This window comes from Triplophysa rosa, linkage group LG14 (genome assembly GCF_024868665.1).
Source record: "Triplophysa rosa linkage group LG14, Trosa_1v2, whole genome shotgun sequence".
Taxonomy (NCBI): Eukaryota; Metazoa; Chordata; class Actinopteri; order Cypriniformes; family Nemacheilidae; genus Triplophysa; species Triplophysa rosa.
The window spans coordinates 8,079,409-8,094,199 of record NC_079903.1 but is presented as its reverse complement, the minus strand read 5'-3'; the positions used below and the strand labels follow the sequence as shown (position 1 = coordinate 8,094,199).

General features: G+C 36.8%; 1 protein-coding gene across 5 annotated transcripts in view; it reads right to left on the bottom strand.

Moving 5' to 3' along the window:
• Positions 1–2,425: 2,425 nt before the first annotated feature.
• The window catches only part of cadm2b (cell adhesion molecule 2b), a 208,298-nt gene continuing 195,932 nt past the window's right edge, over positions 2,426–14,791 (bottom strand). The window contains exons 7-10 of one of the 5 annotated variants that reach the window (XM_057350957.1): positions 12,898–12,924; positions 5,166–5,288; positions 4,937–5,042; positions 2,426–4,482 (exon numbers count right to left, since the gene is read on the bottom strand). In XM_057350957.1, coding sequence (XP_057206940.1) covers positions 4,377–4,482; positions 4,937–5,042; positions 5,166–5,288; positions 12,898–12,924 — 362 coding nt within the window. In that variant the 3' untranslated portion in view covers positions 2,426–4,376. The remainder of the gene's footprint in view (positions 4,483–4,936; positions 5,043–5,165; positions 5,289–12,897; positions 12,925–14,791) is intronic. The other 4 variants (XM_057350951.1, XM_057350953.1, XM_057350952.1 and 1 more) reach the window with 4 other exon arrangements.

Sequence of the window (14,791 nt, the reverse complement as noted above, 5' to 3'; positions counted from 1 at the left end):
TAGGTCAGATGGTAACATTTGGTGGTTTAAATGTGAAGCCTCAAAGTTTTTAAAAATCACATTTCGGGGTTGTTGACTCCGTGTTGTCTTCAGTCTCATTCTAGTATATGGCAAAGAATATCTTTTTGTTCAAAAACTATTTTTTGTATCCAAGACCGCCGTTAAAGCAGCGATGCATATAATTGGGTTTTTAAGGTCACTGTAAGGTTTCACAAACACAGGGATTTCTCCATTTTATCCTGCAAGTGCTTAGTACACGTCTTATTTTAAGGCTCCTCCACGATGAACACAAGTTGTGTTCGCCCTCCAGCACTGAATTAAACTAATCCTCCGTGTCTCTTGAACACTGGTTTTTCATCAATAGAAAAGCCCATTTACTTCTGGTTTGTATGTCTGCTCAAGGTCACAGTGCGTCATCACCGCCACTGCATTTGGCCCACCTCATGAACCCAAATGCTACCAATTTAAAAACACTCCAGTCTTGTCTTCTTAGTGTATTGATTGTTGCTAAATTTATCGAAACTAACAAGATTCAGAAGAGCATTAACAACTCAATCATTTATCTTTTAGGTTGTAATTAGTCTGTGTGGCCCTACAGATTTTCAGCTCTGCTTTTAATTGTACTTTCAAGGTGATCTCATTTGTTTACCTCGCCCATGCATACTAAACACCTCCAAATTACTTTTTCATTTGTTTTTCTTGCAAAGTCTTTAATGAGGTGTGCACTTAGAGATATTCCAGAGGCGTAACCGAAATGCCATAAAATCACTGGCAGGGATTATCCACTGCATGTCCTGTGCATAGTAATCATAGATGACTAAATTACAGCACAATACCAAGACAAAAGAAAGACTAATTGACTAAAAGAGATGAAAGTTAAGAGAATAAGGAAATTTAGAAAAAATATACATTTATTTGTGACATTCTATAAGTAACTACCATGTTTGCGTGTTCCGTGAATCAAACCCACCTTTGAGCTGGTGAAATATAAAAACATGTTTTGTTAATTTTCTAATGCTCTGGGGAAAATATCAGTCCTAATAATTGAGTCTCTAAGAATGACGTTTTACTTTGATGACTTACAAATGCATATTTCACTGGGGCATGTTGTCACACTTCTCACTATAGTGAACGGTTCTGTCTTAAAAAAAAAAAAAACACTTTTGAACATTGTCCACTGTTATTACCCAAGAAAAAAGACAAAACACAAAATGATAGGTTTTCACCTGTTGTCACCGCTGTCTCTGCCAATAATATAGTCCTAATGACTTTTCAGAAAGATGTAAAAAGTCGAACGGTAAATCAATGAAAAAGAAAAAAATATAGCATTAAAATCCTTTGCACTACATAAATGTAACATTTAAAATGCATACTGTATGCGGTTGATGAATAAATCATCCATGTGTCATGGTGTGACAGTAAAATTTAGAAAACAAACTGTTAATATTACATTGTTTTATATTATTAATATTTATTTTTATCATATACAATAGCATAAGAGAGATTTATCTTTTTTTTCCAAAATATTTGTCGTCACACTATAGAACAAATTTGCCTATTAGTCTTTCAACTACCCATATAAAGCTGCCCCACTCCAAAACATATATAAAAAAACTTTTGTCTTACGAAAACAATTCAACATTTGGGTTAAAATCTGTCTTTGACTTGTGGAATTTTGACTTCAAAGCTTATAGCTTCTGAGCTGTAGCTATAAAGCTATGTGACAGCCAGCACCGGTCACCCCTATAAATGAATGTATATATCCGAGGACAGATGCTAAAAATGAAGTCCAATGTCCAAAAATGACATTGAAAAACAATAAAGGATTTTTTTAGGATTATGAGGATGGTGAATATTTTAAGCAATAGTGCCAGTCATATTCATATTAACAATCCTCATCAGCAACTATAATAGCTCATGCAAATCATTTCTAGTCTTTTTTTAATGTTGTAATGTCGACCAGTTTTAAACACCGATTCCATTAATTTAAGCTGATCCTCCAATAATAACTAATAGTTAAATATACACACAGTCTTTGTGAGCACAGTAAAATGTAATGTCTTTGTTTTGATTATCCTGTAAGCCTCAGTCTAGATTTAAGGATGAATACACTGCATTACCGTTTCTTCTTTTTATCTTCCTAAATCCTTTCCTTTAATTTCACTGCCAGCCTGCGCTATGGATTACGTAAAGCAGTCACCATGGTGGTAAAGTAAACGAGGAAAAGGATTTTAAAGTTTCATCAGAAAGCTACTTAAGGTCGGAAACAAACAAAATCTCTGAGAATAAAACGTGTTTGTAGGTGCACTGAGGTGTTTAAACTCTAGGGGGCAGCAAGCTGCCAAGAACGTGACAGTACAAGCAAACTTCAGTACACTCAGTAAAAAAAAGACAACATCTCCAGCATACAGCTCAATGACCCGATTCACTCTTAAAATACGTAAAATACACGTTTAATGCAAAAATGATACTTTGTAATTTGTTAGGTGTGAAATGAGCACATACATCTATGGATGATTTCTTAAATACATTGGGAGTGCATATAGCAATTGAAGAACACAAAATGATTAAATTCTGGGATTTCATAAAACCTAAAATGTGTCATTTACCCTCATATAGTTCAAAACCTGTTTTCCTCAGTGGAACACAATAAGATATTTTGGGAAATGATTTTGTGCCCATACAATGGAAGTCAATGGGGGTCAATGTTGTTTGGTTACCAACATTCTTCAAAATATCTTCTTTTGTGTTCTGCAGAAGAAAGTGGTGCAGGTTTGAAATAACATGCGGATGAATAAATGACAAAGTGTTCATTTTTTTGCTGAACATTTCAAGCTCATGGTTAAGTGGATGGTGCACGTTGCTCCACAGATGTCTTGCTTCACAGTTAAGTGTACACTGTTTTAATATGAATTGTCATGTCAATATTTGTGGCATCTGCTTTGTATGTTCTAGAAATATAATTATTGTACATAGTTTGAGGTGGTATGTCTTTTAACCCAAATAACTGTGGTGTTGGCGCATTAATAGTGGTTACCGGTGTCAGCATGAAGAAGAAAACACAAATCTGAGTTTGTGCATATTTTACTCAGTACTTTCCAGAGTTTTCATCTTTACTTACAGAGGCATAGTTTGAAAAAGTTGGATATTTAATGTAAAAGCAACCTCACACATTTTTTCCCGTACACAGCAAAAAAACAACAAAGCAAATGAGAAGTTCTTAGAAAAACGCCTTAATTCTATTCAATGTTATAAAGAGTGAAACAAAGTATGAACACTGGAAACATGTCTTGTAAAAATGTACATTGAAGGTTATGCTTAACCAGAATCGTCATATGTTTCGTTGCAAACACAAAGGCAATAATGGTGATAGTTGTTCTGACTTTCTCATGAACAAATCTGTCCACCTTATAAAAAGCTCTAATAATCATAATAATAATGCGTTGTTTGTGCATCAGAGTGCTAAATTATTTTGTATTAATGTTAAGTATGAGTCAGACGTACTTTCTATTGAGAGGCTAAAATGGAATCACACACATGTAGCAGAAAACAGAGCAATAAAGATTGAAAATTCAATTAAATAAAGAACTTACTGAAATATACACATTATATACATTCCCTGTGTTGGGAGAAAACAAACAAACAAACAAACAAACAAACATCTTTACTTATATAAATGTAAAAGTATGGGACACTTGAAATAGATATTTTCAACATTTTTTCATACAGTATGTATATTTATATATATGTATATATGGGATCCTATAGCAGTATTCCACCAATAATCACTTTAGCAAAGTAATATACAGCAATATTATTAACAAGGGTCGTCAGTGAAATAAATACAGAACATTTCAAACGAAACAATGTCGATGTTCCATTCAAACGTCAAACAAACGATTTCCATTGAACCGTTCACAAAGCGCAAACAAAACTCCATTCACACCATGATAAAAGACGATTTTAATTAGGCTCTTCTTTTCATCCTGAGACGGCCTAAAACCACAACGTCTCACAATGACTTTGTGCTTACGTTTGATACATTTTCTGTTTTGAAATGAAGGCCGGCGGGCAAATATTAACAGTGCAAGAATATACAGACAGCTAATGATGGAAATAGAAAAGAATCTGGTTTCTAATGGTAACGCACCGATTTGTGCTTCATTCATTTCCTTCCATCAACCAGTTTGTTTATGGTGTCCATATATTACATAATTGCTTGTATTTGTTCTTTGCATCTCGCATAACTTTCTTCATTACAGGGTGTACTTGGAAAAACAAACCAAAAAAACACCCACTTTCACGATGAAAAACGCACGCGCACACACGCACACACACACACACACACACACGAAACAATACACAAAACAGGATATTTACATTATACATCTCACGTATTCTTGTCTTAAAGCGTAATTATTGGCAAAGCCAAGGTTTTCCGGCTTGAGATGAACCACATTTCTTGCCGCTCCCTGGTAATATCTGTAAAAAGGTATATAACAGGCACAGTGAGGGGGGTAGAGAAAGCAAATATTCACTGGGAAATTAAAGTTGAATAGACACAGCAACAAACACGACAAACAAATGTCTGTATATTTTGGCACTTGGCGCGAATCAGAGAGGGGGGATTTTTGGAAGGGATCTGGGGGTCATTTTTGGCCTAAATGGACCTGGTGTTACAGTTACAAACTCAACATGGTTGTTTTTTTTTCGTTGTTTTTTTTCTCGTTTTGACGATTAAGATCGTAAAAAAAGGCGACATCCTTCGCAGCAAGTGGCGTGTCGAATTTTGCCCTAAAGAGGTTTCCAAAACACCCCCTGTAAATAGGAGACAGAAAGCCAGAGCAGACTGACGCTCTAACGCCTTCATCTGCTGGCCGGCGACGTTGCCGTGACAATATTGAACAGATAAAGACAGAGGTGCTAAATAAAGTACTCTTTCTTTTCCTCTGCATGTGCGTGGTTCCCTTCCGCATTGATGATGGCCGTGTCTGCGTCAGGGGCGTCCTCTGCTCCTTTGGCCTCATTGGTTAAGTATGTCCCTGTATGTCCACACAGTCCCACATAGGTCACATAGACACAAAGGTACAACAGTGGACATGTTCAAGCAGTTTGCACACTCTACACTATAGGTGAGGGGGGGTGGGAGTGGAGGGAAGCCGTACCTTTGTGTCTGGCCAGATATCGGCCCACGACGATGATGAAGCACAGGGTGATGAAGACCACCACGGCCACCACTCCGCCGATCAGAGCGTGGTCGGGCCCGTGCTGCGCCAGAGCGTTGGGATCTGGAAGAGGGGTCGGAAAGGATGCTTGTTACGAGCCGAAGGAGGAGGGGTGACAGCTTTTCATTTGTGAAAAAATGAGCCAGTTCGCAACAATACACTGAATACAACGCTACGCATTTTAGCTGGAGCCATTCAATACCATTTGAGGATTATTTTTGTTTCGTTAACGTTTCGTTAATATGAAATTCTGACTAGATTTGACATTGAGGTCCTGTACAACTTGTGTAATTACGAACCGTATGAGTTCACGTGAACCCTAGAGATCCATTTCAAGTGGAATTAAAGCCGTTGTTATGACAATACCCTAAAATGTAATTGCCACTAAAAATGTTGTGCGTACCATATACTATTTCTCCTTTTTTTATTGTCCGCTTTTTAGAAAATGAGAAAGTCCACTTGAAATGGAGGTCTTGGGTTTATATTAAAGGGACAGTTCACCCAAAAATGAAAATTCTGTCATGACTTACTCACTCTCTAGTAGTTCCAAACCTGTTTAAATGTCTTTGTTTGGTTGAAAACCTATTTGGACTAAATAGTTCTTGGACCCCATTGACTACCATAGTAAGAAAAATGATAATGGTGGTCAAAAGTGCCCCAGAACGGCTTGGACATTCTTCAAAATATCTTCTTTTGTGTTCAACAGAACAAACAACATTTTAAGGAATTTTTCCTACTATGGGGTCCAAGAACTGTTTGGTTATAAACATTCTTCCAAATATCTTTCTCGGTGTTCATCAGAACAAAGACATTTATACAGATTTGGAATAATCGGAGGGTGAGAATTTTCATTTTTGGGTGAACTGTCCCTTTAACTGTTACACTGTGCGTATACCGAGCAATTTAAAGGGATAGTTCACCCCAAAACGAAAAGGTCTGTCATCATTCATTCACCCTCATGTTATTTAAAACCCGTATGACTTACTTTCTTCTGTGAAACACAAAGTAGATACGACAATTTTCATTTTTGGTGAACTATCCCTATATTCGTACAACCTTAACCAATAATTCTTGACTACATGTATAAACGTAACTTATGAAATATGATTTAAGAAAAAATGGTTTAAATAGCTCAACAGTTGATGGTTTTACTGGTGTTGTTTGTCTCACTGACCCATAATGGCATTCATGATGCATCACTTAAATACATAAAAGTATTTTGCATGGACGCAGCATCACACAAAAGCAACGGTTTCTCAGTTGCTGACTGTACAAATGTGCTATTTGTAGTCAGCCATGATTAAATTATTCAGTAACAGAGGGATTACTGAGATAAAGCGTTTAGAATTCCGCTTGTCGTGCAATTTTGACTTGGGGCGACCCGTCTCCTGTAAAATAAAACGGCTTTTATTAAGCTACTGATATGACCGAACATTTCAGGGGACAATTCTAATTTCTTTTAATGATTGGACAAGTGTGGACCTTTAAAACCATTTTTCACATCTTCTCCATTATAAGCTTTTCCCCACATACACAATGACGTTAGCATGAGGCTTAGCATAATGCACGAGATTTGGGAATGCTGTATTTTCCCCAAACAACTGAGTATTGAGTCAACAATGTGACATGCAATGAAACCGAGGACTGGCACTGGTGTGTATAGCCCATGTCAAATCACACAAACATTCCCTGGATGACGTGCAGCTTTGAGATGTAGCCGGAGCAGCATCGCTTCAAAGTCAACGTTCTATACCGACTATCAATAGACGCTTGGGTGAGGGATTTATCATTACAAATGAATTCTGAACAGCTACTAAATCCCTGTCACATCTCACACAGCACTGCGAAGACCAAAGTGACTCAACCTTTGGTGATATGTTTCAGAACAGCAGGGGTTGTGTCTCCAGGCTTTAACTGTACACACTAGAGTAAATTCACAAGTCGTGGAAACTCTGTTGAAGAAATGCCAAATCGTGTTGTCTGTCATAGTCAGATTTCCATCTTCAGGTTTGGAAATGAGCTTTCTGTGCGAACTACTCCTTACATGTCAATGGAATCATAGATGTCATGTTGGAACACAGCTTGCAGATAGCATAGCATGCATCACGACCGCATTACCACCGTGTGAAGAGTCTCAGCTCTTGTTTGACCTGGAGTTGTTATATTGTCCTTACACAGCACCTTTGGCCCTGCTTTGCACACTATTCCAGTGCTTGTACGAGGGTGTAAACTTTAACTATGTGTCTTTATTGCTCTTGGAACTTGCTCTCATTAGCTCACGGTGATGAATGGCCCTCGCCTGTGCTGCGCTTGGCAAAGTGACCCTGAGAGATGTGCACAACAGGGACTTCTGCAGAGGCGCTTCAAACACATAAATGAACCCATTTTGTTCAATTAACACTGGGCTTTGTTTTGGGGCAAAACAAAAGCTTATGAAAATAAAGGACTGTAGAATTTATTTAAAATTATGCCATGAAATAAAAACCAGCGTTTTTGGCAAGTATTTGCCACCTTTAAAGGGATAGTTCACCAAAAAAATCAAAATTCTGTCCTCATTTATTCACTCTCATTTCTTTCCAAACATGTATTTGACTCTTTTATATGTGAAACACAAAAAAAGATTTTTTTAGAAATGTCTCTGTGTTTTGTGTCCATGCAATGGTTGTTTGGTTACCAACATTCTTCAAAATATCGTCTTTTGTGTTCTACAAAAGGAAGAAAGTCAAACAAATTTGGAATGACATGAGGGATGGACGAATCATTTTTGGGTGAACCGCCCCTTTAACTCGCTATGTACAGTATAACACTTGCATGTGCATATCATAAGTGGCTGTGATTTACAGAATCTTGATAGATATCATCTTAATGAATTGAAGTAAAATGTAATGCTAGAATACATGTTTGTTTTGTCATTTAATACCATGGTATGTATGAAATTACCATGGTATTACCACATACGATCCAAAACACAGATATTACAGCCTTATGATCGCAGGTCCACACAACAAAGGTCACGTACACACTGCCAGTGTTGGGTATAACTAGTTACTAAGTAATGAGTTACTGTAATTTAATTACTTTTCCTTGAAAAAGTAAAGTAAGGGATTACTCTTATTTGTTCTTTAATTAAATTACAGTTACTTCTGATGTAACTGAATTAAATACTGTGTAATGTATACAATAGTGGAATTGACATTAAAATTTAAAATCTAACTTTAAAATGCATGCATTAATGTATCTTTCTCACATTTGTAATACAAGTAAGATAATAATTGTACTTTATGTAGTTTTATATTATTTATTTGAATGAATTAAGAGCCGTTTCACATCTATCCTCGACTCACTTAACTAATCAAGGTTGATGTAGGATATAGAAAGTAATTAGTAATAAGTATTTAAATACTTGTTGGAGAGAGTAATTTGTACAGTAATCTAATAACACTATTGAATATGTAATTAGTAACTAGTAATGAATTACTTTTTCAGAGTAACTTACCCAACACTGCAAAGTTTCGGAAGTGACAACCGCATGTAAATGCGGGAGTGAATTCCCTAAACGATCGTTCCGTGTGTTTACGGAACAGGTAGTCCCTCCCGCATGATTGACACACTGGTAACCATTGCGACGTTCTAACGTCTCGAAGCTGTGAATAATAACATAACCCGTTATCTGTTATTTTTTGGTTAAAGACTCATTTTGTCTGTCAATTTAAACTAAACTACGGCTGACAGACGCGCTGTGTTTTGTTTATGCTCGGAAGGCTGTTTCACAGAGCGCTCTTTTGCAGTGTTGCCATGTTCATTTATTTTTAAGTGCGTTTATGCTTGTTGTTTGGTCTTAGATCATAGAGCTCGGCCCTTTAGGTGTTAAAAACGGTGATTTTGCAGATTTTTGGTCTAATAAAATATAAACAGGTTTACTTTTGGTGTGTCTCTATTTGCAGTTTTTTTCTATGAAGATCTGGCAACCCTCTCACTTAAGCGAATGGCTCGTGAGAGCGGCTAGCTCTGTGTCAAAATGTGCAAAAGGGAAGACTTCTTTCACTGTTATTTTCTTGCACCTCACAAAAAGAGACGAAGACACATCTCTGATGGGCGTTTAAAGACGTCATTAACAACTAGTTGTTGAGTTCGGTTCCATACACATTGCGTCGTGTTTTGGTAAATGTGGTTGTCACTACCTGCAGTTTTCGGGAGTTAATTCAGTAGTAAAATGCGATTGTCACTCCCGTAAATTAGTGAAGTGTGTGTGTACAAAAAAAAGGATTAAGCACTAAAAGGTGAAGTGACAACCGAATTTATTTGGAGAGGCCAAATCTATTATTGCAGCAGAAGTCTTTAACCGACTCGTGAATATGAGTCAAAGAGTTCATATTTATACGGTTCAATTTATTAATAGTTCTTCCACCTACAGCTGAATAATGTTACATGATCTCAACACTTTCTTCCGATCTCATTTCAAATGAGCCTCAGGAACTGTAAACATTTATCATTCATAAGGTTCATTATTTATTCTTCTTTCCTTTAAACAACTCTGCACAGAAATACAGAGTTTTGTATATCTAATTTAGTCTTATTCCGGGGATGGTCAGGTAATTTCTCCTCGGTTATTCAGATTCACACATGGCTCACTTTGATTATTTCCAACACAGACCTTTAAAAGGGTCATATAATACATTTCTTATTACATATTTCCCTCTAGGGTCCACTTATGTGCTTGTGCCCAAAAAAGTCATATTCAGTTTTTTCGTTCTAGTTTTTCATTTTTTCTTCCTTTCTCTGAGTCCTAAAAGTAAATGGCCCGTCTTTTTGCTGCCGTGCCTTTAAGAAATGCCCTCGTGGCGTGTGAAAAGTGCAAACTGATGGCTAAGCTCTGGTGATCATACACCGGATAACGGCTCTCCAATTTATTTTTTAACTGCTCCATCCATTAACAGCAACCTTTTCGCAAACGCTGCTTTACGCAGGGACAGGTTCACAAAAGAATCCACTGCCTTTTAAACCGTAAGACCAGATTGAACAGACAGGGGTCCTTGTGAGAAATAAACGTCAGAGACCTCTTCCCAACACTGAGATCTTTTGGGAGGATACACAGGGTTGCACACAAAGAGAACAACTTACTTTAATAAAAATAAAGCATTTTTCAATTATAGGAAAAGACCAATAAAAATTGGATTCCTCATTATATGACCCCTTTAAAATCAATCACTCTCATGAAATAAACTTGCTCTATTTGACATTGAACAGTATAAAAGTGGGCAATTATTTTATTTCATAACCCACGGTGCTTTGGTTTTCTGTGACCGAGAAAGACTTTCTGAAGTTCTGTTTTTCGACCCCAGTTGCGTTAGGTTTGTGGGCGGGGCTTCATTCTTGTTTTTTAATAACAGTACATTTATGTACAATTCACATCATACGATTTCATGTCACCTCGTAAAGGTGCTTTCCTGTGAGAACCCACCATATTATCAGACATGATTTGTTTTTCTAGTGTAAGTCCTGCGCATTGAGATAAAAATATATATTTTTTGCATCTTCCAAATCACAAGAAGTGCATTCTGCGAAGAATCTGCACATACAGTATAACTGGTCACAGGGTAACATTCATCTATCAGTGGTGAGCAACACATGCATCTTTCTGTCGATGGTGTAAACACAACAGACGACATATACCGTAGGCTACTCCTATAGTTCATGAAGGTTGGACTCTCAATAGAGATTCCATTAGAAGCTATTAGTCTCATTCAATGATGGTAAAGTGACATGAGGCCAAACATGTAGAGCATCTCGCCTGGGTGTTAATGAACCACATGAATTATGTAAGAATGAATGTGTTTAATGGCACACATACCCGATCTGAATGTTTGATTTTCATCTACTGTAATTGTAAATATATCCATTTATATGTCAATTTTTTGCTCCCTCATTTGTGTCAGAGATTGTAAAAGTGTGTATTTTAGAGTTTAAATTGCTGTTAAAGCATTATAGAAAATAGTTTGAACACAAAAGGATCTACTTTAAATTCATTTTTTTGTGGTAATCCACAACCAATGTAGTTGGGCTTTTTTCACTGGGAACATTGCTTGTTGTGTTTTATTTAACAGCTGTAATCTCCCCACACTCATTTTACAGCTCATGCACACTCTGATCCCTGTGGAATATGGTGTGGGTGGCAAATAAAACTGATTAGATTAAAAAAAACAAATTCCGGATGCTAATTATTAAAATGGCTTTCCTCGTGGGAGAGCAGGCTGACGGAAAACTGACCTGAAGCAAATAGTTAGAGCACACTGAGGTGGAACATACAGCACTAAGACCGAAGCGAAATAAAACGACCAAGCCCAGAAATCAATGAGTCACAAAAACAAGACATGAAAACAAAATGAAACATGTTCTCAAATGCCATGCACACACTGATGACATCATAACATGTTTTATAGCTATTGTAATACGTGTAATAGCCATTGCAAGTCTATTCGAGGGTTAATTCAATTTGATCAGGTTTTCTGGAGGTGCTGAGCCAGCCTTAAAACCTTAGTTCTCATTCTTGTATTAAGTTAAAACTTAAACCAAAAGGCAGCAAGTTTATTTTAGTTTACTAAAATTAAACTTTGAAAACGTTCTTGTTCTTTGAAATCAAATCAAATATTGACCTAAAAATTGTTGGAAAAACTTAACTGAAGGAAAAATTGAAATGTTGCCTCAAAAATGAACTGAAATAAATTTAAAGCACTAAAATTATAATAATAGACAAAAACTAAAATAAAAATGTACTAATCTTATATAGCAACATAAATAAACCAATAAATTATAAAATGACATAAAACCATATACCAAAAAATTACATTTAACAAAAAACCCCTAAAAATAAAAGCTAATTAAAAAAATAAATAAAACTAAAGTCAAAACTATAATAACTCTAAAAGGCAAAAGGCAATTTTTTTTTCAAATATAAGATTTCATCAGAATTTTCAATAATTCATTTCTTAGCTTAACTTTGACTAAATTTGATCTAATTATTTCTTGCGGGGTATAAAGTAAAAATGTCAAGTTGGTATAAATATTGTGAGGTCATAATGAAAAGGACGTTAAAAAAGGTTTCAATTGACAAACTGTTTAGTTAAATTTAGTTTGTCAAAATCTTTCATTTAAAAAGTTTGGCAACGTTAGTGAGGTCTCTAAAACCCCCAGTTCCCTATTTACTGTTTAAAAGATGAAATAATTAGTATTTTAAATTAAATAAATAATAGTAAATACTTAAAGTGTCACTGACATGTATTCAAGGTCCATGCTTTCAAAAATGTCTTTTTACTTCATTACACCACTTGACATTTTCAGAGTCATTAAATCACGTCTTTTGTTTCCAAAATTGTGCGAAACCAATAAAGATTTAATTTCCGTGTACTTGGCACATGTCTTATTAATTACACCTTTGAAAGATGACAGCTTTATCTGTCACCGGCCCATTCATTCCTCTCACTAACGGCCAAGCGTTTTCAAGCAGCTCAGGGGTGAATGACAGCACCATGGAGCACCATCACATTTCACAGAGATCAGCAGTGCTCCCATGCAAGGCAATGACTCCCAGCACATGCTATGGAGGAGGTTAACCCGAGCCGCCGCTCCCTGTCTCGCGATGATGATGTCAGCACTGCGGCAAAGAAATATTTACCTGTGGTTGTACCTGGGAAATCTTTAGCTGTTGCCATGGACGCAGACAGAAAAGGGCAGTAAGGAAAAACAAGGGTGAGGACATCACAAGGGGGAGAGAATTAAAAAAAGAAAAACAGTGGCCACACAACTGGAAAACCTGCAGTCTGTGCAAATGAAAGACTGAGACGACATGATGGCTTCATACAAACACATTCTGTGAAACATGTCATCATCCTTCGTTTTTAACTACATTAAAGACATGTTAGTTTCTTTCACAGATTACAAATTGGGACAATGTACTCGTGACCTCGGAGTGATTCTAAAGTGCGTGTTCGTCCACACGGGACAGTTATATCTGCCCTTCGCTTTACTGAATCAGAGCAAAACGTCTGATTAGAAATACCTTTTATCTCTCACCTCTTTGACAAACTGACAGATAGAATTTCAGCTGTTGCTGTTGCTTTTATCCCTGAACACTGGAACCAAAAACCTTTTAGTCCAATTTGTATGACAAACAAAAAATGGCTGATGTGAAAAGGTGGAGGTGATGTGAAGGGGCAGTGACAGAGAGAGAATACTGACCCATTTCTGTGAGTCCGTTTCTCTTTGTGTAAATCAGACAAAACTGTCAAAAACTTACACAAATCAAAACACAGTTATCACAGAAGAGATTTGATTGCAAAGAGTATTATTTTGAATTTTGCATTATGATATTTCTTAATATCAAATGTTACGCCTCACATCCAAACTATGAAAAAAACTTTATTCATATTCTTCTTTTGCTTTTTTTCTCATTGGTGACGTCTTCTCATTCCCTAATGTTTAATGCTTAACTTTAACAGCAGCCACACAAATGTTTGCTAGGTTCCCTGAGTCTGGACTTCAAAAGCACTGTTTTGATCAGTCTCAGCGCGGTGCGGCTCTCATGCGCCATTTTTTTTTGACATGTCTGCTAAACTGATTACAGATACATCATTAGCCCCTTAAAAAGACCCAAGGAGAGGAAGAAAAGTTAAAAGAAGCGTAAATACAACTCAGCAGTTCAGCGATGTCTGGCAAGAATTTAATTTAGGGTCAAACCGAGGGACTAGCGGAGCTTTTCATCTCTCACGAAAAGTCGGGCGCACGCTTGTGCAATTTTATGGATGTTTGTGTGGTATTTCAAGCAAGTTTTTTTTCCAGTGTTTTAATTGAGAGGGGGTTGGTAGCGAATATGTGCTGATTATTGGAAGCGTGTGATAAATATTTTACAGTTTTGAGCAAGTATTGGTTTGGATTAAACCCGTGAGACGTGCTAACCGCTGATGCTCATATAAAAGTCAGAGGAGGAACTCTGGGTTCAGGTCAGCCAGAGGGAGTCTCCTATGCATAGACCCACTGATGACTACAATTATACTCATTACACCTGCAGAAGGTCTCGCATCTGCTCTACACAACTTACAGAAGAGTGTGTCAACAAATACATAGATTTATGCAGCAAAACCAATCAGTTATGGAGAGAGGTGTAGCTAGTGGTAATGAAATGATTGTAGGGGTCCACAGGTTCACGCTGCCCTACAACAATTTCTAAATGTAGTTTACACTACACTGTTTTCAAGTAATAACAAAACGCTTTAAATGCATTTTGTCAGTTTATATACATTACGTGTTTAAAGTCCCCGTGAACCAGAAGTTGCGATTGTTTTTACTTCCGCATTTTGACGCATTTCCGAGTGAAATGGAATTTTGAATGAGACAAATAGTGGCTTTCGTCTTTCTCTGCGGTTTGATTGGATGTCTAAAAACAGCCATTGCATTTTGAAATGGAACTGGCAGCAGACTGACAGCTGAAGGGGAGGAGTTAACGGATGCTCCGCCCAAGTTGTCTAACATACATCATCTAAAATGGATTGTCATTACAGGACGGAAGTGCA